Source organism: Chiloscyllium plagiosum, unplaced genomic scaffold (genome assembly GCF_037043375.1).
Source record: "Chiloscyllium plagiosum isolate Xiang-an unplaced genomic scaffold, Cpla_swu_hap1 HiC_scaffold_8, whole genome shotgun sequence".
Taxonomy (NCBI): Eukaryota; Metazoa; Chordata; class Chondrichthyes; order Orectolobiformes; family Hemiscylliidae; genus Chiloscyllium; species Chiloscyllium plagiosum.
Window position 1 is genome coordinate 13,959,078 of NW_028270146.1, and position 23,089 is coordinate 13,982,166.

Sequence of the window (23,089 nt, forward strand, 5' to 3'; positions counted from 1 at the left end):
TGCCACCGCAGGAATTGCAAAATCTGCGCCCACACCTCCTCCCTCACCTCCATCCAAGGCCCCAAAGGAGCCTTCCACATCCATCAAAGTTTTACCTGCACATCCACCGATATAATTTATTGTATCCGTTGCTCCCGATGCGGTCTCCTCTACATTGGGGAGACTGGAAGCCTCCTTGCAGAGAGCTTTAAGGAACATCTCCGGGACACCCGCACCAATCAACCGCACTGCCCCGTGGCCCAACATTTCAACTCCCCCTCCCACTCTGCCAAGAACATGCAGGTCCTGGGCCTCCTCCACCACTGCGCCCTCACCACCAGACGCCTGGAGGAAGAACACCTCATCTTCCGCCTCGGAACACTTCAACCCCAGAGCATCAATGTGGACTTCACCAGTTTCCTCATTTCCCCTCCCCACACCTTACCTCAATTCCAACCTTCCAGCTCAGCACCATCCTCATGACCTGTCCTACCTGCCAATCTCCCTTCCCACCTATCCACTCTACCCTCCTCTCTGACCTATCACCTTCATCCCCACCCCCATTCATCTGCAGTCCTCAGTTTTGCCCAGGACATTGGTTAGGCCATTGTTGGAATATTGCGTGCAATTCTGGTCTCCTTCCTATCGGAAAGATGTTATGAAAGTTGAAACGGTTCTGAAAAGATTTACAAGGATGTTGCCAGGGTTGGAGGATTTGAGCTATAGGGAGAGGCTGAACAGGCTGGGGCTGTTTTCCCTGGAGCGTCGGAGGCTGAGGAGTGACCTTATAGAGGTTTATAAAATCATGAGGGGCATGTATAGGGTAAATAGACAAGGTCTTTTCCCTGGGTAGGGGAGTCCAAAATTAGAGGGCATAGGTTCAAGGTGAGAGGGGAAAGATATAAAGGGACCTGAGGGGCAACTTTTTCATGCAGAGGGTGGTATGTATATGGAATGAGCTGCCAGAGGAAGTGGTGGAGGCTGGTACAATTACAACATTTAAAAGACATCTGGATGGGTATATGCTACCCCTCTTCTCTCCTCAACTCCGACTCACTGTTGAGGCCTCGCAGCTTCTTGGTAAAAAATTGCTGCTTGTGTTTCAGTCAGAAATGATGTCCCTGGTGAGGTAAAGGGGTGAACAACACAGAGGGTTGTGAGGTAAAACCAATAAGTGACTTCAGTTACCGGCAATGATTTAAAGAGCCAGTTAAAATGTAAAAGGAGGTTGTATAGAATGAGAGGGTGAGATAAGTGAAACACAAACTGGTTGCTAGGTATAAGTCTGGCAAGCATTTTTCTTGGTGTCTGCTGTTGGTAGGGTTTCCAGCTGGTGATAGGCATCAAAAAGGCTTACCATAGTTCAGCAGCTTCGCTGGATGTACAAGTTAATACAATTTGACTAATCCTCGGGATTTCGTCATCACTGACAGAAGCCACACTGTCTGCTATCTCTCACACCCCATTGTTAGCCACTAACAGTTCCCATTCACCCTGCTAGCCAGATTATTATCCACTTTGTCTGTCTGACTGTTCTTCTCTCTCTTTGATCTGTAAACCCCTAGTTACTCTCGAGGTCTTAATCTCCCTTTGACCCACTGCAGTCCATGTGCTGTAGGTACACTCAATGTCCTTCAGGAGGAACAGGCAGGATCTAACAACAGTAAAGGAATAGTGATATATTTCCAAGTCAGGAGGACGGTGAGTGGCTTGGAGGGGAACTTGCAGGTGAGTAGTGTTCCCATGTGTCTGCTGCCCTTGTTTTTTTTATTTCAAAAATATACTTTATTCATAAAATACTTTGATGATCTGTACAACTGGACATGCCATACATATGTAAACATTCCATTTGTTTGCATACCGAAAACAGAGTAATCATTCCTATTTACAGGTCTGTACGATTACATTTTTAGCTGAGGCGTCAGCAGAGCCCAAATGACTGCACGGGCCCCCTGTTCTTCCGTCTGCTGCCCTTGTCCTTCTAGATGGGAGTGGTTGTGGGTTGGGAAGGTGCTGTCTGAGCACCTTTGGTGAATTTCTCCAGTGCATCTTGTACACCCACTTTCCACTGAGTGTTGGCGGGTCTTGTTCTAACTCAAAAATTAATTATTCCGTATGCATAACTCTTTGTGATCTCCAAGCTCCCTCCCTTCAGCATTTTAACTGTTCTGCCGTGAAGACACCTTTTGAGGGCAAAGGGATTGGAAAGTATTTAACATCTTCAGCCTGCACAGACCTGCATGTTCCTCTGGCCAGTCTGCACCTGTATGTGACTGTATATTAGTTCAGTACGTGGAGCTCTGGGTCAGAGGTTTGTGGGTTCACGTCCTGCTCCAGCAACAGAAACCCTACCTGATGCACTAATGCAGTACCGAGGGAGTGCTGCACTGTCAGAGGTGCTGGCTCTCTGGAGACACAAAGAGACCCTGTCTGCCCTCTCGATTCAAACACAGAGTTTCCCCACCCGCCCACGTTGCACCCTATATAAAGCTGCATTTCATCGAAATTTCAGAAACAAGAACCGAAATTGCTGGAAAAGCTCAGCAGGTCTGGCAGCATCTGTGGAGAGAAATCAGAGTTAACGTTTCAGGCCGAGTGACTCGTCCTCAGAACTGATGATAGCTGGGAAAATGTCAGTTTATATGCAGAAGGTAGGGTGGGAGAATGGGGTAAGGAGTAAACGATAGGTGGGAATAGAGATCAGAGAGAGAAGAACAGTCAGACAGACAAAGGAGTGGATAATAATCTGGCCAGCAGGGTGAATGGACACTGTTAATGGCTAACAATGGGGTGTGAGAGATAGTAGACAGTGTGGTGACAAGATCTGGTATGTGGGGGTTGGGGTAAGGCACGAGAGAGTTCAAGTCCTAAAGTTATCAGACTTGATATTGAGTCAGAAGGCTGTAGGGTCCACAAGCAGAAAATGAGGTGTTGTTCTTCCAGCTCGCGCTGGAGCATTACAGCAAGCCTGAGATAGAGAGGTTGACCAGGGGACAGGCTGAAGGGGCAGGCAGCAGCATTCAGGGTCTTTTTTGCAGACAGTACATAGGTGTTCTGAGAAGTGGCACCCAATCTATGCTTCATTTCCCCAGTGTACAGGAGACCTTCAGTTTTCATCCAAATTTCTGCGTTCCTTGTCTTTAACACAGACTGTGTTCCATTCAGCCCTGTGCTTGCTGACTATCTCCCTCTTTTTCTCAGCTATGACCAAGGAACCTCCAATCGCCACATACCACAACTCTGTCTTGCATTGTTCGTCAAACAGATGGGAACCTGCCTGATGTTGAGACCCAGACACAACTCGAATTTGTGACAACAACCCATCCTCACGTTGAGGAGCACAATGTTTTCCCACTAGCCTGAAAGATAAAAGATTCTCTTCCAAAGGAAACACACTGCCAGCGACATAAGGTCAGGAAGGTTTGGGCAAGGAAAGAAGACTGAAGCTGAGAAGAACGAGGTTAATTCAAAAACTTTATTCTGCAAAAAACAATGTACGATCCATATTGGAAAGACCAAATGCTGAAGCACCCAGCAAATTGGCATATGATCAGCAAGCTTGATTTCAAAATGCGGCTCATCAGTCCTTCCCTGTGGGAAACAACTCATAAGTGTGGCAGCAAAAGGCCAGGAGTTAGGAGGGGGCCCAGACGTTTCCGTAGGTGTCAGGGGCATGTAGGTATGGGATGTTCCAGATCCATGGCCGATCTACAAGAGAGAGAGGAGACAGAAGTGACCGACTGCAGTAACAACTGATGTACGCGACCTCACAAAGAGACCTTTGTACAGGTGAAAAGTTTCTATCTGTTACTCTCTGATTGTCTTCGAGAGCAGTTAAGAGTCAGATACTTTGCAGTGGGTGTGGAATCATGTGTGGGCCAGATTAGCTACAGACACCAGACTCCCCTCCCTAAAGGGCATAACAAACATGTCCTGAGGGTTATCACTGACCAGAAACTCAACTGGACCAGGCACGTAAACACTTTGGCTCCAAAAGCAGGTCAGAGGCTTGGAATCCTACAGAGAATAATTCACCCCCTGACTCCCCCCCAAAGCCCGTCCACCATCGACAAGGCATAAGTCAGGAGTGGAATGGGTATGACTCCAACAACACTCAAGCAGCTCAATATCATCCAGGACTAAGAAGCCCATTTGACCTTTCAGAAAGCACTGGTGGATCTAAGTGATCCTGTGACAGCATTTTGAAAGAAGAGCACAGGAGCGCTCCCTGGTGGCCTGATTAGATTAGATTGGATTAGAGTGGTGCTGGAAAAGCACAGCAGGTCAGGCAGCATCCGAGGAGCACTCTCCAGCACCTCTCTAATCTAGATTCTGATTTCCAGCATCTGCAGTCCTCACTTTTGCCTGATCTTCATCCCTCAGCAGCATAACTGGAAGGAAGACCAATAATTTAAATCACTGCTTTTTTGTGGGATCTTGACCTGAACAAACTGGCTGCTGCATTTCCCTTACAACGCTGACTGCACGTCCAGAAGTAGCTAACTCGCTGTAAAGAACCTTGCAGCATGGGGCTATATAAATGCAAGGAGAAAGTGAGGTCTGCAGACGCTGGAGATCAAAGCTGAAACTTTATTGCTGGAACAGCACAGCAGGTCAGGCAGCATCTAGGGAACAGAAGATTCGACGTTTCGGGCACAGGCCCTTCTTCAGGAATGAGAAGGGCATGTGCCCGAAACGTCGAATCTTCTGTTCCCTAGATGCTGCCTGACCTGCTGTGCTGTTCCAGCAATAAAGTTTCAGCTATATAAATGCAAGTCATTTCTCAGTGCTAAGCTCTCACTTGGTAAGGGCTTGGAGCCAACATGGAGGGAAGTGTGAAATGGGCCGGGGTCTAGTTTCTCTGGAGGTGATGAACCCAAAACTCAGAAATAACATTTAAACGGAAAAGATTGAAGCTGTTTGCCCAGTGAAGTGGCAGAGCCAAGCAAGCTGCACGAAAATAATCAAGTTCCACTGAAATGAACAGCCTCTCTTACTGTGGGTGGAAATGGTATCTGAACAAACTAATTGGTAAATTTCAATGATCTGTTGCTATGAGAATTAGAATATAATCCAATGAAGGTGGAAGAAGAGCATCTTTCTCAAAGGCACATTTGTAAGTGCTCTTGTCTACTGCAAGTTGACCATTCCCACCCACACTCACTAACCTATTTTGGTACCTTTCAACAAACAAAAACAATGTATTTTTAGACAGGATCTAGAGCCAAGAAAGGGGATGACAGTGCACACTTCACGACAGTTCCCAATATTAAATCAATCTGCAAGCAAAGATTTGATGGAACTCACAAACTGAGAAGTGGAGTAGGAAACTACCAGACAACTACAAACAGTTATCGAGGGAGGCTGCTGTTCTCCAGGAACAGATGGTCAAGGAAACAACGGTATCTCAATCCTCAGGCAGGATGTTTCCCCCTGACTGCAGGGTCATGAACTCAGGGAACAGTCTCAGAATAAAAGAATATTTTGGACTGAAATGAGGAGGATCTTCACTCAGAAGGTGGTGAGTGTTTTGGAATTCTATGCCACAGACGGCTGTCACTAAGGCCAAGAAAGGGTCTTACAGATTTCTAGTTACTAGTTTCTACCTTAACTCTACATTCTCACACTAACTCCATAGACATGAGGGGCTGAATGGCCCACACACGGTCAGGAAACTTCTCTCTCTCCTTTAAGGTCAGATGATGATCCAAACTCTATTGTCCAAGCATTTTGACCAACTGACCCAATGCCTTGTAAAATGGCCAAATATTGGCGGATAACAGGAGAGCTTTGAAATATTTCACTACATTAAAGATGCTGCATTTTGGGACATAGGAATGCACAGGGCTATGGACGGAATGTGGACGGTTGGACAGCTGGTCTTTTAACTGAGCTAACCCAGGCACATTGGGCAGAATGGCCTTCATTTAGCTGTATATTTCTATTCTATCTATGATTTTACATAAGTACAAGCTGCTGGTGTCTTGAACTTAGAATCCCTACAGTGTGGAAACAGGCCCTTCAGCCCAGCAAGTTCACTACGACCCTCCGAACAGTAGCCCACCAGACCCATTTCCTTATTTCTCTACATTTCCCCTGACTAATGCACCTAACACTATGAGCAATTTAGCATGGCCAATCTTGCACATTTTTGGATTGTGGGAGGAAACCGGAGCACCCGGAGAAAACCCACGCAGACGCGGGGAGAATGTGCAAACTCCACACAGAGAGTCGCCTGAGGCTGGAATTGAACCTGGGTCCTTGGTGCTGTGAGGTAGCAGCGCTAACCACTGTGCCACCGTGCCGCCCGTTTTATTGTCACTGACATTAACACTCGTTGACCTCATTCTATTCCACTTGATATCATTCAGTCTCACTGGGTACAGTTTGAAGAACTAGCCTCAGTCCCACAGAGTTTTGTTGCAATGTCAATGGCTGAAGATCTAAGAACCCAATGAAGGTGGGCTTTGGCAGCTGTCCTCCAAACAAACTGAGTTAGATTGGGATTGATGTGCTAATTATTACAGGAGCAAATTGCTGCTGATGCTGGAGACCCAAAATACTACAGTGTTGGAAATACTTGTCATGTCTGACAGAGAAACAGAATTAGCACTTCGAGTCTCATATGAGTTAAGTCTTTATCTGTGTGGATTCTAAAGCAGAGTCAGGCTGGATGTGAAGTATTAACTCAGGTTCCCTCTCCACAGATGCTGCCAGATCCATTAAGTTTCTCCAGCACTTCCTGAATTGGTTTCAGATTCCCAGCATCAACAGTGTTTTGCTTTTATACTGTTAAATACGGTTACAGTGAAAGCACAGTTATTCTGAACTATGTATTTTGCTATTTTTCTAATGTATTTTCTCATGGGAACTTGTATTCAAGAATCTGTACCTAGGTACCTTTGTACCTGAGATGGTGCTGTAAATGGCAACTTGTGAACTTTTCACTGTACTCAAGTGAGTACACGTGACAATAAAGCAAATTCAAATTCAGTTCGAAATCTCTGTTTCAGTTGGAATATTGTGTACAGTTCTGGCCATCATGTGGATGCTTTGGACAGGCCACAGAAGAGGTTGACCAGGATGTTGTCTGGTATGGAGGATCTTAGTGATGAAGAAAGGTTGGATAGACTGGGTTCGTTTTCACTGGAATGCAGGAGGTTGAGGGGTGACATGATAGAAGTTTACAAGATGGATAGAGTGGAAAGCATGAGGCCTTTTCCCAGGGTGGAGTGGTCAATTAATAGGGGAGTGGTCAAGGTGGGGGGGGGGAAGCTTTAAAGAGATTTGCAAGGCAAGTTTTTCCACACAAAGGGTGCTGAGAGCCTGGAACATGCTGCCAGAGGTGATGATGGAAGCAGACAACAGCAGCACCTGGACAAATACATGAATAGGAGGGGAATAGAGGGATACGGATCCTGTAAGGGAGGACAGTTTTAGTATGGAAGGGCAAAATGCGTCAGCACAGGCTTGGAGGGCCGAAGGGCCTATTCCTGTCCTGTATTGTTCTTTGTTCTTAAGAGTTTTGGAGCCTTGGGTGGTGAGAGAGCAGGTGAAAGGACAGGGATTAAAATGTCATGGAACTACTGAGAACAGTGACTTGAAAATGAATGATATAAAAGTAACAAAACATTCAAAGAAAGCCGAGCTATGGTTAAACTGTTTAACTCTTCTTTTGTGCCTTTTTCTGAATCCACACAGATAAAGTCAACATATTGCTGCAGTTTACAAAATCTATTCCTTTGATAAATCCGTTTAATATTTCAGTTTGATACAAGGCAGTGGGAAATTAATGGAATCTTTCTCTCGATGTCAGAGTTTGACAAAAATCTGAAGCATTAGTCCAGACACAATAAATTGTTCGTTGCCGACACAGTTACAGTTTAAGTTAAATCCTTTTCGGTCTGACACTGAGCATTGTGTAAAATGCTTGAGGCTTAGACAGGAGTTAGATAACGCTTCCACTAGCAGGAAGGTGGAGGATCAGAAAATAGCTGAATAAAATTTAAAATAATTGGCAAAACAAGTTGGCCAGCAGTGAAGATTGTTTTTAACTCAGAGGGCAGTGGACCTTTGAAAGTTTCTACCTTCGAAGCTCAATCTTTGAGTATGTTTGAAGTGGAGATTTATAGATTTCCGATTACCAGCGGCACAGTGATGATATGGGTAAAAGGTATTAAAATGTACAATCAATCACACAGTAAAGTGCCGTCCCTACTATCTGCCTCTCGAGTTCACCTCCGCTATCCTGTCAGCGATCTATGTCCCATTCCCTGTGAAAGTAAAGCGTGCACTTGACAACGTATACAACGCTACAATGACTCTTGAGACAGAATACCCGGAGGTCTTGTTCATCATAACCATGTTAAAAATCTCACAACACCAGGTTATAGTCCAACAGGTTTATTTGGAAGCACTAGCTTTCTTCAGCAGGTAACTGATGAAAGCTCCGAAATCTAGTACTTCAAATAAACCTGTTGGACTACCACCTGGTGTTGTGTGACTTTTTAACTTTGTCCACCCCAGTCTAACATTGGCACCTTCTCCCCATGGCTCATCAGAACCAGTAACTTCAACCAGGCCAAACTCAAGACTGTCCTACCAAAATATCATCAACTCATCTCCTGTCCCACCAGAGGTCCAAACATCCTTGTCCATTGCTACACAACCATCAAAAATGCCTACCATTCCATCTCCCGGCTGCATTTTGGAAAATCAGATCCCAATTCTGTTGTGCTTCTCCTGGCTGACAGGCAGAAATTGAAGTGCGAGGATCCGGTATAGAAAATAGTGCAGTGTTGGTCTGAGGAAACTGAAGGGCTTCTTTGGGAGTGCTTACGAGTCGGTGGGCTGGTCAATATTCAAGAACCGAGTATGCCAGCACAGTCACAGATTTCATCAGTAAGTGTGTAGTGGACTGCGTGCTGAAGAAGTTAATCCAAGTGTTCCCCAACTGGAAACCATGGGTGACCCACTCACTACTGCAGTCCAGTTCTGAGGCGTTCAAGTCAGGCAATCCTGACCTATACAGGAAATCTATGTACGACCTTCGTAAGGCCATCAGAGACTCCAAGTGGCATACCAAACTAAGCTTGAGACCCAAACCAACCACACAGCCACCCGTTGTTTGTGACAAAGCTTAAATGATGTAACAGGCTACAAAGCAACTTTGCAACAGTCCACCCCTCCCCGATAAGCTCAATGCATACTATGCTCACTTTGATTAGAAGGTCAGTGAAACAATGTCACCTATCCCACCCTATCGGGTGCACCTGGACCCACAGTCACTGCTGCAGACCTTAGAACCAGCCTACCTGAGAGTGAACTCATGGAAAGCAACTGGCCCGGATGGAGTCTCTGGCCGTGCATTCAGATCCTGTATGGACCAGCTGGTGGGAGTATTTGCAGACATCTTTAACCTCTCCTTATTATCATCTGAAGTTCCCACTTGCTTCAAGAAACCATCATCATCCCAATGCCAAAGCAAAATCGTGCAGCGTGCCTCAATGATTACCACATAGCTCTGACCTCCATAACTACGAAGTACTTCAAGAGGTTAGTCATGGCTCACATTAACTCCAGCCTCCCAGCCTGCCTTGATCCTTTGCGATTCGCCTACTGGTGCAACAGTGTCCAAGGCAGACACCATCTCCCTGGTCATACACTCATCCCTGAAACATCTGGTTAACAAGGATACCTACATCAAGCTCCCACTTATTGACTACAGTTCCGCCTTCAACAGCGTAACTCCAAACAGACCCCTTTCCAAACTCCAACACCTTGGTCTTGGCTCTCCCCTCTGTAACTGGGTCAACTGCCTGTCCATAGACCACAATAGAACAGGTGACAACACTTCCTCCATGATAATCCTCAACATCAGAGCCCCATAAGGTTGTGCACTCAGCTCCCTACTATGCTACTTATGCACTCATGCCGGTGTAGCCAAATTCCACCCAACCCCATTTACAAGTTTGCTGACACCACCACCACTGAAGGTCAGATCTCCAACAATGAGACAGTACAGGAAAGAGATTGAGTGCTCATCGGCAAGGCATAAAGACAATCTTTCCATCAACATCAGGAAAAGGAGCTGGTTATTGATTTCAGGAAGTGGAGTGGAGGGAATGCCCGTCTGCATCAATCATGCAGAGGTGGAGATGTTTGAGAGAGGAAAGTTCCTGGGAGTGATCACCATCAAGCCCGTCCTGGTCCATCCACATTGACAAGTCAAGAAAGCACAACAATGCCTCTAATTCCTCAGGAGGCCAAGGAAATTCAGCATGTCAACAATGACATTTACCAATTTTCATAGATGCACCACAGAAAGGACCCTAATCTGCACATATCACAGCATGGTATGGCAACTGCTCTCCCCAAGACCGCAAAACACTACAGAGTCATGCACATAGCCCAGTCCATCACATAAACCAGCCTTCCATCTACTAACCTCATCTATACTTCCTGCTGCCTTAGGAAAGCAGCCAATAATCAAAGAACCCTCCCACCCTGGCTATACTCTCTTCCGTCAGTCAGAAGATACACAAGTTTGCAGCCCAGCCCAGCAATTGGGGATAGGCAATAAATGCTCGTCTTGCCAACGATAGCCACAAGAGCTTTTTTAAAAAACACAACTCCCTGTGGGAGGAAACCGGAGCACCCGGAGGAAACCCACACAGACACAGGGAGAATGTGCAATCCCCACACTGTTGCCCGAGGGTAGAATCAAATCCAGGTCCTTAGTACTGAGAGGCAGATGTATTAACCACTGAGCCACCGTACCACCCAAGATTTCAGTTCACAGAAGACCTGGTAAGTGTGAGACGTAAGAACAGTTTCTCCTGATGAAGGGAGTTCAGAACACTTAGAAAATAGATACCTCAGGGTAAGGGTTTTAGTTTGAAATCCCAGATCAGAAATATTTGGTTAAAACCTTGAAGGGGTTAGTTGAAGCTAAGAAAATTTAAACTTGGTTGTGTGAGTAACCAAGGAAAAGGCTATCAAACTCTCGAGATTGGGAATTGAAAGAAACAGCTAAGTCAAATTTACAGATGTGACAGAGAAGGGAATTCTCTCTCTCTCTCTCTCTCTCTGGTATCTGAATACTATAAATAAGAATAGATAGGATTTTGTTTTGCTGTGTACGTAAAAATCTTCCAATCATGTTAAACATAAATAGCTTGGTTTGTTCTATCATAATTTCATTTCTTTTCTGTAATAAATATTGTGAAAATCAAACTTGCAGAAATGTTTAAGTGAAAGACCACCTGTTTAAAAAAAAATCTATGGAGTCAGATTTCAGCCTGGGATCCAGTAGCAACATCAGCTGAGATGATAAGACAAGGTATAATATCACATTCACCAATGGGAAGCATCACTTTGTGAAGAAAGACTGGGAAAAAAAGAATGGGAGGAGGCCATTCTGCCCCTTGATCCTGTTGCACCCTGAAATCATGGTTCATCTGTGACCTAACTCTATAGTGTATTCCCCCTACTCCATATCCCTTAATATCTTTGCCTCACAAAAAATCTATCAATCTCAGATTAAAAACCATGAATTGACTATATCTATTGTTGACAGTTCCACTCTTCTACATAGGCCTGTCAAATTAACTTTGCTTCTCTCCAGCAATGCAACCATAACATGCCAAGTGTTTCCAGAACTTTCTGTTTTCATCTCAAATTCCCTGCATCCATATTATTCTGCTTTTGATCACTGGGAATGTATCGGAATATTGTCACATTGCTGTTTGTGGGATCTTGCTGTGCTGACTTGTGCCCTATATTTTAACAGTGATTCCGCATCTAAAAGTACTTGGCTGTGAAGGCGCTATATAAATGCAAGTTGCTCTCCTCACACTGGCATAGATAGGGAAAGCTAAAACATGACCACTAACCAAGAAGACTCACATCCAAGTGAATGTACATGAGAAATGCAATTATGTCAAAGGAAATGAAAGCGTATCATTGCTGTTTGATATATTGTTTTTTTGTTACAAATGCTGTGGATTAAATAACAGATCCGAGAAATATCAAAAGGGCAATGCTAACAGCTGTGTGATGACTAAAGGTACTGTTTGTAAACAGAAGTTGCGCACTTGGTTAAGCTGCAGGAGGGCAGAGGTCAATGCTTAGAGTCACCGACTTAGTTTGGACATTGACCTGGAGGACACATCACATGACCTGCTCTGGCCCCAAGGTCCCTGCCCCCATGCTCCTGTCCATCTCCAATTCCTGTGCACCTACTTCCTTCCCACGGCCATTGGGAAAACTAGTAGACTTTGCTCAGACGATCGGAATATTCTAGACTGTTGGCCAAACAGCCAATGTTTCCCACATGTGCCAGATATTTCTAACTAAGAAATAGAACCATTTGAGGATCTTTCTTTTGAAAATACACCGATTCTAATGTCCCTATGATTTCTCTCCTGGGGGGGGGTTTGTGTATTGATTCCTTGAGTATTAACTACCCCAAAGTTTTCTAGACTAAGTAGGCTTCATATCTTGACTCCAAACTTGTTCTCAACTGGGTAAACCCAAATGGGCTGATCCAGTCTCTCGTCTCTCTCTTACTGATACCCGAACTAGGAGAGTTGAAATAACCAAAACAATGTGACAGGGATCGGTGCAGGAAGGTTTTAACTATTATCCTGTTCTAGGAAGAGGCCTCGTATTTCTTTGAGCCTCTTACTCCAGTCAATGAGATTATGAATGATCTGTAACCTACCTCTGCATACTCGCCCTTCGCCATACACCGAGTCATACAGCATAGAAACAGACCCTTCGGTCAACCAGTCCATGCCAAAAATAATCCCAAACTGAACTAGCCCCACCTACCTGCTCCTGGCCCATATCCCTGTGTTCCTGAATTTTTCTGGAGTTCTCCCCTGGTCAATGTTTATTCCACAAACAAAATCACAAGAAATACATGGTGCCTAGACTATTACCTCCCTGCTGTTTGTAGGACCTCTCTGTGCCCAAGTTAGCATTACAAACACCGGCTACACTTTACACGGGATTTACTTGGCTGCAAAATACTTTGGCAAAGCGAGGATTGCAGATGCTGGAGAGTCAGAGTCGAGAAGTGTAGCACTGGAAAATCACAGCAGGTCAGGCAGTATCAGAGGAGCAGGAGGATCGACGTTTCGGGCCCTTCATCAGGAATATGCGAGGGAAGGGGGCTGAGAGATAAATAGGATGGTGGGGTGGGATGGGGGTGAGGTAGCTGGGAAAGCGATAGGTGGAAGGGAGTGATGGTGATAGGTCAGGTGGACAGGTAGGACAGTTCAAGAGGGCAGTGGAGGGTTGGGTCTGGGATGAGGTGGGGGCTGAGGGGAGATGAGGAAACTGTGAAGTCGATGGCGTTGCCGTGTAGTTGGAAGGTGCCAAGGCGGAAGATGAGGCTTTCTTCCTCCAGGCGTCGGGTGGCTAGGATTTGGCGGTGGAGGAGGCCCAGAACTTGCATGTACTTGGCGGAGTGGGAGGGGGAGTTGAAGTGGTCAGCTACAGGGTGGTGGGGTTGTATTGTGTGCGTGTCCCAGAGATGCTCCCTGAAATATTCCACAAGCTGCCGTCCTGACTCTCCAACGTAGAGGAGACCGTATCGAGAGCAACAGACACGGTGGATGAGGTGTTTGGAAAATCTCTGCTGAATGTGGAAGGATCCCTTGGGGCCTTGGATGGAGGTGATGGGAGGAGGTGTGGGCAGAGGGATTACACCTCTTATTGGCAGCATGGACAGATGCTGGGAGTGGAGGGTGGGTTGGTGGGGTCGTGAACCTAACGAGGGAGTCACGGAGGGAATCGTTTCTGTGGAACACAGATCGGAGGGAAATATATCTCTGATGGTGGGGTCTGATTATAGGTTGTGGAAATGGCAGAGGATAATGTGCTGTTAATGCAATATACTTTGGGACACCTTGAGATCAGAAAGGCATGTTGTTTTTGATTTATTCGTGGAATGTGAGTACTGTTGGCAAGGCAAGCATGTATTGTTGTGCAAAGGATTTCAGACCCTGGAGTAATATTGAAGTTATCATGGAGCTGCCCCTCACTGGACATAAATAGGATAGTGGAGTTAAGGCAGGCGAGAGAGAGAAAGAGAGAGGAGAGAGGAACATACAGAGAGCTGAGCAGAAGCTTATAGAATTCATACAATAGTCCTTAAACAATATAACAGTAATTATAATCTGACTGAATATCGTGTATTGTAGTATTTGGTTGTTAAATGCAATAAACAATGTTATGAAGAAGCCCAAGACTGAAATCAGCTCTTGACTTTGCCTTCTCCTTGACTAATCTGTTTTGATGCAAAACTCATGAATGTAAATACTAAGCCACATATCAAAGGATTTACTGCCCACCTCTAGGTACTCTTCACAGGTTTTGTTAAGCCACTTCCTTGCAATGCTGCAGTCCATGTGCCATAGGTGTCCCATAGTGTGATCAGGGAGGGAGTTTCAGGATTAGGGTTAGAACAAAGGATCAGAGTTAGCATGGTGTGTTAGCTTGAAGGAGACCTGGATCTTTCCTCTGTGTCTTTTCCCTTCCCCTCTGATATTATATATGTTCACCTTTGTTACCCAGGTCCAGACTGACCAGACCATAAACAGGGATACAGGGATCTGCCAGTAAGGCATCACCGGAGGAGACCTGCCTGCTGTCTGCAAGCTCAAAATCATTTATAAAATAAGCTGCACCAAAAATAAGATGAGTTGAAGATAAGGCAATTATTAGAAGTTTAGATATCTAAAGAGATATTTTTAAAAATTAAGCTCTGGCCGTGAATAATTGAAACAGCAAATTACAGCTCTTAAAAACCTCTTTTTGTGCTGAATATCAATTAGGCCAAGGGGTGCGATGTGAAAAACGTTTAGCATCAGTTGAATATACATTATTAATGAATTCACTTCCTCTGTTCCTCTGCATATTAGCAGGATTTGCAGTCAAACTATAGTGTATAAACTGACAGCACACAGATTTAAAATCACACTGAAGATTTTCGACCATTACAGACTTTGTATTTTTCTGTACAGTAATGAGTGAAGATATTGCTCATCGTCAACACTGGTTGCGTTCCGTTTTCAATAACAAAAAGAAATTACACTAAGATTTTGGCCATTAACAGAGATTGAGCTGGAGATAGGTGGGAACTCTGAAGGCTGTGCATTCATTTTATGATGGGTCAAAGGACCTTTTTCAGTGCCGTAGACCTCTAAGGCCCTTCCAGGGCTTCAGCACAGAAAGTAAAGCTGACACAACAGTAATGGGGGACTTGAACCCTGGTCTCCTACCACTGTGTCACAAGAGCCCTTTACAAAGTCCAATATTCAGCATCTACTCTTAATCAACTCTGGAGCTGTTCTTTTGACCCTTTAAAGGATCTACATTTTGAACACAGAGTGAAGCCACAGCTGTCTATCACCTACCTTTGCTGCCGTAGTGTTCTGGAGGAAGGTCATATGGGACAGGGAATGACATCCCTGACACCTTACAGTCTGGTAATCGATCTTGGCATACTGAAAATCGGCCGGTTTCTATCCCCTGGTGATCAAGAGAAACAGTATGTGACAGGTGATAGCAAGCAATGTACATACCATGTCACCACAGATGCAGTCACCATCATTAGCCCTTCCTTGCAAACATTCCAACCGTTCCTTGAATTTCTGATCATTCATTTTCCACACATCTGGAGATAAATGTCACAACTGGGAACAAAAGAATAAAGTTGTTCTGATAATAATTACATTGATTGTTACAAAATCCAAAATCACAAAGGATATGATGGAAAATACTCAGCGGGTCAGACAGAACCCAAGAAAGAATAAAAATGATTTAATGGATAGCATTTTTTATTTGAGGGTGTGATAATAGATATGTGATTGATATTTCTTTTTAGTATCATGTATTTTGAGGTGGGTTAGCAACATATGGGTATCCTATGTATCTGAAGTTAATAATTGACTTGGAAGTATTTCTGTAGCCAAGGTGATTTATTTTAAAACAGTTTGAGAGAGCTACTTTGACAGCACTAATGGGTTTTTGTTTACCTTGGATATTTTATGACTTAGCAAGGTAACCATTATGCTTTAAGGTACATTAGAAATGACTAAATGTAGGTGAAACAACCATAGTTTAGAGACAGAGAGAATTTGTTTCTTAGTTTTACGTTGGGCTGTTCTGTGAAGTTTTTGGATCGAGATGGCAGTGTTGCTTAGAAGGGGAAAGTATAGTAAAATTCGGCTACATTAGAGTAAGGAATTAGTACAGCCCCAAACCAAAAGTGTTGGGATAAAACCCTGAAGATGTTACTTGAAATTAGGTATATTTAAGCTCAGATGTATGATAGCTCCAGAAAGAACCTATCAGCATTTCCAGGCTAGGAGTTAAAGTCACAGCATATTGGCCTTCTTGTGGCACAGTGTTAGTTTAGATTAGATTAGATTATTTACAGTGTGGAAACAGACCCTTCGGCCCAACAAGTCCACGCCGACCCTCCAAAGAGCAACCCACCCAGACCCATTCCCCTACATTTACCATTTCACCTAACACTATGGGCAATTTTAGCATGGCCAATTCACCTTACCTGCACATCTTTGGACTGTGGGAGGAAACCGGAGCACCCGGAGAAACCCACGCAGACACAGGTAGAATGTGCAAACTCCACACAGAGAGTCGCCTGAGGAGGGAATTGAACCCGGGTCTCTGGCACTGTGAGGCAGCATCTCCGACTTATCACCTTTATCCCCACCTCCATCCACTTATTGCACTCTTAGCTTCCTTCTCCCCGGCCCCAACCCCCTCCCATTTATCTCTCCACCCCGAGGCTCCCAGCCTCATTCCTGATGAAGGGCTCCTGCCTGAAACATCAATTTTCCTGCTCCTCTGATGCTGCCTGACCTGCTGTGCTTTTCCAGCACCACTCTAATCTAGACTTAGAATATAACTGAACTGGTTTCCTCAACACTGGGGAGACAGGATGCCTACTTCCAGAGCACTTCAGAAATATCTCCGGGACACCGGCACCAATCAACCCCACCGCCCCACATTCCTCAGCAGCTTCTTGGTCCTCCTTTGCTGTATTCTAAAATTTTCCCAATTCTCAGATTTACTAAGATTTCTGGCCACATTATGAACCTTTTCTTTTATTCTTAAACAATTGTGAACTTCCTTTGTCAGTCAGTTAACTGACCTTTTTGAGCGTTGACCCATGAAGGAATGTATAGTTGCTGTAAGCCATGTAACAGTTCTTTAAATACTGTCCATTGCCTACATACAGTCTTGCATGTATTATAATGTATTTTCCCCAATCTGGCTTAGTCAACTTGTGTCTCGTGATTTCATAATTTCCCTGAGTCAAATGAAACACCCTTGGTTGAGACTGAACTACCTCACTTTCAAATCTAATGTAAAATTCTATCATCTGGGAGCCAAAAGGCTCTTTTACAATAATATTATCAATTAGGCTTTTTAAATTACATAATACTAGATCCCAAAATAGCCTGTCCTTAAGGTGGCTCAATGTACTGCTATAGAAAGCCATCCCCAAGACACTCCAGAAACTTGTCATCTATAGGTTTAGTATTCAATTGGTTTACCCAATCTATATGCAAATTAAATTGTTGCAAATACCACAAACTTTTCTCAGCTTCTGACTTATACCATGCCTCACATTACCACTACATTTTGGTGGCCTATAAATAATTCCAACTGGTGTCTGCATTCCCTTGCTGTTTCTTAGTTGCAACCAAACAGGTTCTGAATGTTCTTCCGATCTAAAATCTTCCTTTATAAACTGATCACATCTTCCATTATCGGTGCAACTCCAGCTCCTTTCCCTTTCTGTCTGTTCCTTCCTAAATATTGAATATCTCTGAACTTTCAGTTCCTGGTCCTGATCACAATTTTTAAACAGTTTCCCATGATTCTAGGCTCCCCCACAAGAGGAAACATCCTCTCAGCTCTGGTGCTGTCAAAGTCTGATATGCGTTAATCGGATGACCACTCATTCTTTTAAATCTCAATGGGTATGGAGTCAAACTGCTCCACATTCCCTCATTAAACAAAGCCTTTTCCTGGAATTAGTCGAGTGAACTTTGTCCAATCTCTCTTTCAGTTTAGAAACTAACACTATACACAGGACTCTAGATGCGGTCTCACCAATGACTCATATGATTACCCAGCTTTTATATTCCATTCCCCTTTTGTAAAATGGCAAACATTCCCAAAGACCGACAGCCCATGATGTCAAGATTATTTCCAGGTCGTTACCTGTAAGGTGAGACACGCCCACAGTGATTTGTTGTTGGCTTGGTCAATGACCAGAGGGCATGGTCACCATGCATTTTCTGCAGTTTGGGCCCCTAATTTTTTTTAGATTAGATTAGATTATTTACAGTGTGGAAACAGGCCCTTCGGCCCAACAAGTCCACACCGACCCTCCGAAGAGCAACCCACCCAGAACCATTCCCCTACATTTACCCCTTCACCTAACACTACTGGCAATTTAACATGCAATTCAGGCAGCATCCGAGGAGCTACGAAATCGACGTTTCGGGCAAAAGCCTTTATTCCTGATGAAGGGCTTTTGCCCGAAACGTCGATTTCGAAGCTCCTCGGATGCTGCCTGAACTGCTGTGCTCTTCCAGCACCACTAATCCAGAATCTGGTTTCCAGCATCTGCAGTCATTGTTTTGACCTGGCAATTTAACATGGCCAATTCACATGACCTGCACAGTTTTTGGACTGTGGGAGGAAACCGGAAATAAAAGGCTTTTGGTCAGAAGTACGGGCAGCTGAAATCTGTAGGACGTGTAACCATTCTCAATGTCAATCCCACTTCTTCGTAATCCCAAAGAGCTGGCCAGAGCTGAAAATGTGTTGCTGGAAAAGCGCAGCAGGTCAGGCAGCATCCAGGGAACAGGAGAATCGACGTTTCGGGCATAAGCCCTTCTTCATTCCTGAAGAAGGGCTTATGCCCGAAACATCGATTCTCCTGCTCCCTGGATGCTGCCTGACCTGCTGCGCTTTTCCAGCAACACATTTTCAGCTCTGATCTCCAGCATCTGCAGTCCTCACTTTCTCCTCAAAGAGCTGGCCAGCCAGCAGACTTCACTGCTGCTTTCCTCAACAATGACTGGTACAGACAAACTAATAACTGGGTTGTCACAATCAGCCGTGGGCCAATTAAACCGCACTAGAAGATTAAATCTTGGATCGTGGCAATAGCTTTATTTCAATGGCTGCAAAAATAATTGGAGAACATCCAATCGTGGGGGGGTGCCACATAAATAACAAGTCCTTTTTTCCCCCAGGTAACGATAGTTTCTTAACACCACTGGGAGTCGACTGCAAGGAAATTAAAGATTTTACTACAAGCCATGAATTCATTTAACAATATTTTAACGTCAAGACTTGCCTTTTGGAAACAACTATGCTTTGAAAAGGCAGACAACAATAATGATAACACTGTGAAGTGGAATAAAGCCAAGCAATCAAACCCTTTCCTCATTTAGCAATCAAATATTTCTTTTTCCTCATTTAACACCTCACTGTTTCAGAACTGGTGGGGAGAGAAAAATGTCCCACTTAACAATACAAAATCTCCTTCGAGAGGAATGGGGTATAATGAGCTTCAAATCAGAAATGTGAGAAATGGTTTAATTTATCCAAATGTTTGTTTTATTCACAGTGCGAGACTGCTTCAAACCAATTGGAGCCTTTGGTTAAAAAGCCAAATCAAGATCTCCATGGAGCAGGACTGGAGATTAGAGCACTTTTATCATGTGGGAACAGGTAAGAGATTATACTGCAGAAAAGCAGTGATACTTTCACACAGTTAAGTCCTTTCATCATCACCACTGAGGAGACCACCAACAATGTGCTTTTCCCCACCTCCCCAATGAAGGGACAGGCATCATCTTAACTTACAAAGTGAAGCCAAATAGTCTTCCATTCCCTGCCCTCATCAAGTGATCATCCTCCAAAACTAATCACTTCCAGGGGTTTTAATAGACCAGTGGGTTAAACAGACCCTGAAGAAGGGCTCATGCCCAAAACGTCGATTCTCCTGTTCCTTGGATGCTGCCTGACCTGCTGTGCTTTTCCAGCAACACATTTTCAGCTCTGATCTCCAGCATCTGCAGTCCTCACTTTCTCCAGTGGGTTAAACACTCAACTGAATGTGCTCTTAACTCGGTCACTCCTATTTACCAGTTTCAGGGTTACAGAAAGCAGGGTCACTAATGCAAAGTTTACTGTCGAGATAGACTGAGATCCCAGTTTGCCCAGCAAGGTTTGTTGGAGCAATACACTGAGGGAGTCAAAATCCACTGGTGGGGAGAGGGATGCTAACAGGACTATAACCGCATCTTGACAAGCACATGGATGATTTTGGGACAGTGCAGGGGGACAAGCTGAGAATAGTTCACAGGTCGGTGCAATATCGAAGATGAAGGGCCTGTTCTCCGCTTTATTGTTCTATGTTCTATCTTCCTCTATCTTACTGATTGGAGGAGCAGGTGGAAAGGTTGTTTCCCTTTCTGGGAAAGTCTGAGACCAGAGGGGCATAAAGAGTCACACACTTAGGACAGAGATGAGAAGGAATTTCTTTTCTCAGAGGGTAGAGAATCTGTGGAATGCTTTACCACACAGGGCTGGAAAGGCTGGGTCATGGAGTATATTCGCAGCTGAGATAGACTGCTTTTTTTTAATCAGTAGGAGAATAAAGGATTACAGGGAAAAGGCACGAGAATGGAGTTGAGGATTATTGAATCAATCTTGACCTCACTGAATGGTGGAACAGACTGGATAGGCTGAACGGCTGAGATCTGTCTCTATTGCTTCTGGTTTTCTGGTCTAACTGATTAATCGTGCTCCTCAGTCCTATGTTTGTCTGGGACTGGATTTTGTCCCAACTCTGTTTTGCTCTCTCTGTAAGTCAGAAGTCTCATAAAGTCACTCCAGTGGCATCTTGTGTAGGAAAGCTTGTGACTTGGACGTTGTAAAAATAGGAGAGGGAGATGATGGCCCAATGGTATTATCGCTTGATTATTAATCCGGAGACCCAGAATAATGTTCTGGGGACTTGGGTTCAAATTTGAATTTGGATTTGAATTCAATTTTAAAAAATCTGGAATTAAAAATCGACTGACGACCACAAAACTATTGTCAATTGTCAGAAAGACCCACCTGGTTCACTAATGTCCTTTAGGGAAGGAAATCTGCCATCCTTACTTGGTCTGGCCTACATGTCACTCCAGACCCACAGCAATGTGGTTGACACTCTGCTGCCTTCTGAAATGGCCTAGCAAGCCACTCAATTTTATCAATCGCTTGGAAGTCACAACAAAGAAATGAAACTGGACGGACCACCTGGAATCGACCTTAGGACCGGAAAAGACAATGGCAAAAACACAAACAGCCCTGCCGACCATGCAAAGTCCTCCTTACCAACATCTGGGGGCTAGTGCCGAAATCGGGAGTGTTGTCTCACAGACTAGTCAAGCAACAGCCTGACACAGTCATTCTTATGGAATCATACCTTACAGATAACACCCCAGACACCACCACTACCATCCCTGGATATGTCCTGTCTCACCGACAGGACAGACCCAGCAGAGGTGGCAGCTCAGTGGGATACAGTCAGGAGGGAGTCCTTGACATTGACTCCGGACTCCATGAAGTCTCGTGGCACTAGCCCCCAGATGTTGCTAAAGAGGACTTTGCATGGTCGGCAGGGCTGTTAGTGTTTTTGCCATTGTTTTTTCCGGTCCTAAGGTCGATTCCAGGTAGTCCGTCCAGTTTCATTTCTTTGTTGAGACTTCCAAGCAATTGATTCAAACACAGGCAAGGAATCCTCTTACTGGTTACCATGTACCATCCTCCTTCGGCTGATGAATCAGTGCTCCTCCATGTTAAACAACACTTAGAGGAAACACTGAGGCTGGCAAGGACACAAAACATACTCTGGGTGGGGGATTTCACTGTCCACCACCAAGAGTGGCTCAGCAGCAGCATTACTTTTCGAGCTGGTTGGGTTCTAAAGGATATAACTGCCAGACTGGGTCTGGGACAGATGATGAAAGAATCAACAAGAGGAAAAAACATACTCAACCTCATCCTTACCAATCTGCTGGCTGTAGACGCATGACAGCATCAGTAAAAGTGACCACCGTATTGTCCTGATGGAGACGAAGTCCGGCTTTCACATTGAGAATACCCTCCATTGTGCTGTGTGGCACTATCACCATGCTAAATGCGACAGACTTGAACTGATCTAGCAGCTCAAGACTGGGCATCCATGAGGTGCTGTGGGCCATCAACAGCAGCAGAATTGGACTCCAGCACAATCTGTAACCTCATGCCACGGCATATCCCCCATTCAACCATTACCATCAGGCCAGGGGATCAACCCTGGTTCAATGGACAATGTAGGAGGGCATGCCAGGAGCTGCACCAGGCATGCCTGAAGATGAGGTGTTAACCTGGTAAAGCCACCAAGCAGCATACACAGCAAGTGATAGACAGAGCTAAGTGATCCCACAATCAATGGATCAAATCAAAGCTCTGCAGTCCTTCCACATCCAGTTGTGAACGGGGAGGTGAACAATTAAAACAACTCACTGGAGGAGGAGGCTCTATAAATATCCCCATCCTCAATGATGGAGGAGCCCAGCACATCAGTGCAAAAGATAAAGCTGATGCATTTGCAACAACCTTAAGTCATATGATCCATCTCGGTCTCCTCCAGTGGTCCCCAGCATCACAGATACCAGTCTCCAGCCAGTTTGATTCACTCCACATGACATCAAGAAACAGCTGGAGGCACTGGACACTGCAAAGGCAATGGGCCCTGATAACATTCCGGCAATAGTACTGAAGACGTGTGCTGCAAAACTTGCCGCCCCCCCTAGCCAAGCTGTTCCAGTACAGTTACAACACTGGCATCTACCCGACAATGTGGAAAATTGCCCAGGTATGTCCTGTACACAAACAGCAGGACAAATCCAACATGGTCAATTACTGCCCCATCAGTCTACTCTTGATCATCAGTAAAGTGATGGAAGGGGTCAACAACAGTGCTATCAGGCAGCACCTGCTCAGCAATAACCTG

The 23,089-nt window shown here is 44.8% G+C and overlaps 1 protein-coding gene across 6 annotated transcripts in view; it reads right to left on the reverse strand.

The window, feature by feature from the left end:
• Positions 1-3,442: 3,442 nt before the first annotated feature.
• The window catches only part of tdp1 (tyrosyl-DNA phosphodiesterase 1), a 133,868-nt gene continuing 114,221 nt past the window's right edge, over positions 3,443-23,089 (reverse strand). For 2 of the 6 annotated variants that reach the window (XM_043696957.2, XM_043696958.2), the window contains exons 15-16: positions 15,405-15,519; positions 3,443-3,687 (exon numbers count right to left, since the gene is read on the reverse strand). In XM_043696957.2, the coding sequence (XP_043552892.2) occupies positions 3,614-3,687; positions 15,405-15,519 (189 nt within the window). In that variant the 3' untranslated portion in view covers positions 3,443-3,613. Of the gene's footprint in view, positions 3,688-14,333; positions 14,386-15,404; positions 15,520-23,089 lie in introns of those variants that run through there. The other 4 variants (XR_015757828.1, XR_015757826.1, XM_087989597.1 and 1 more) reach the window with 3 other exon arrangements.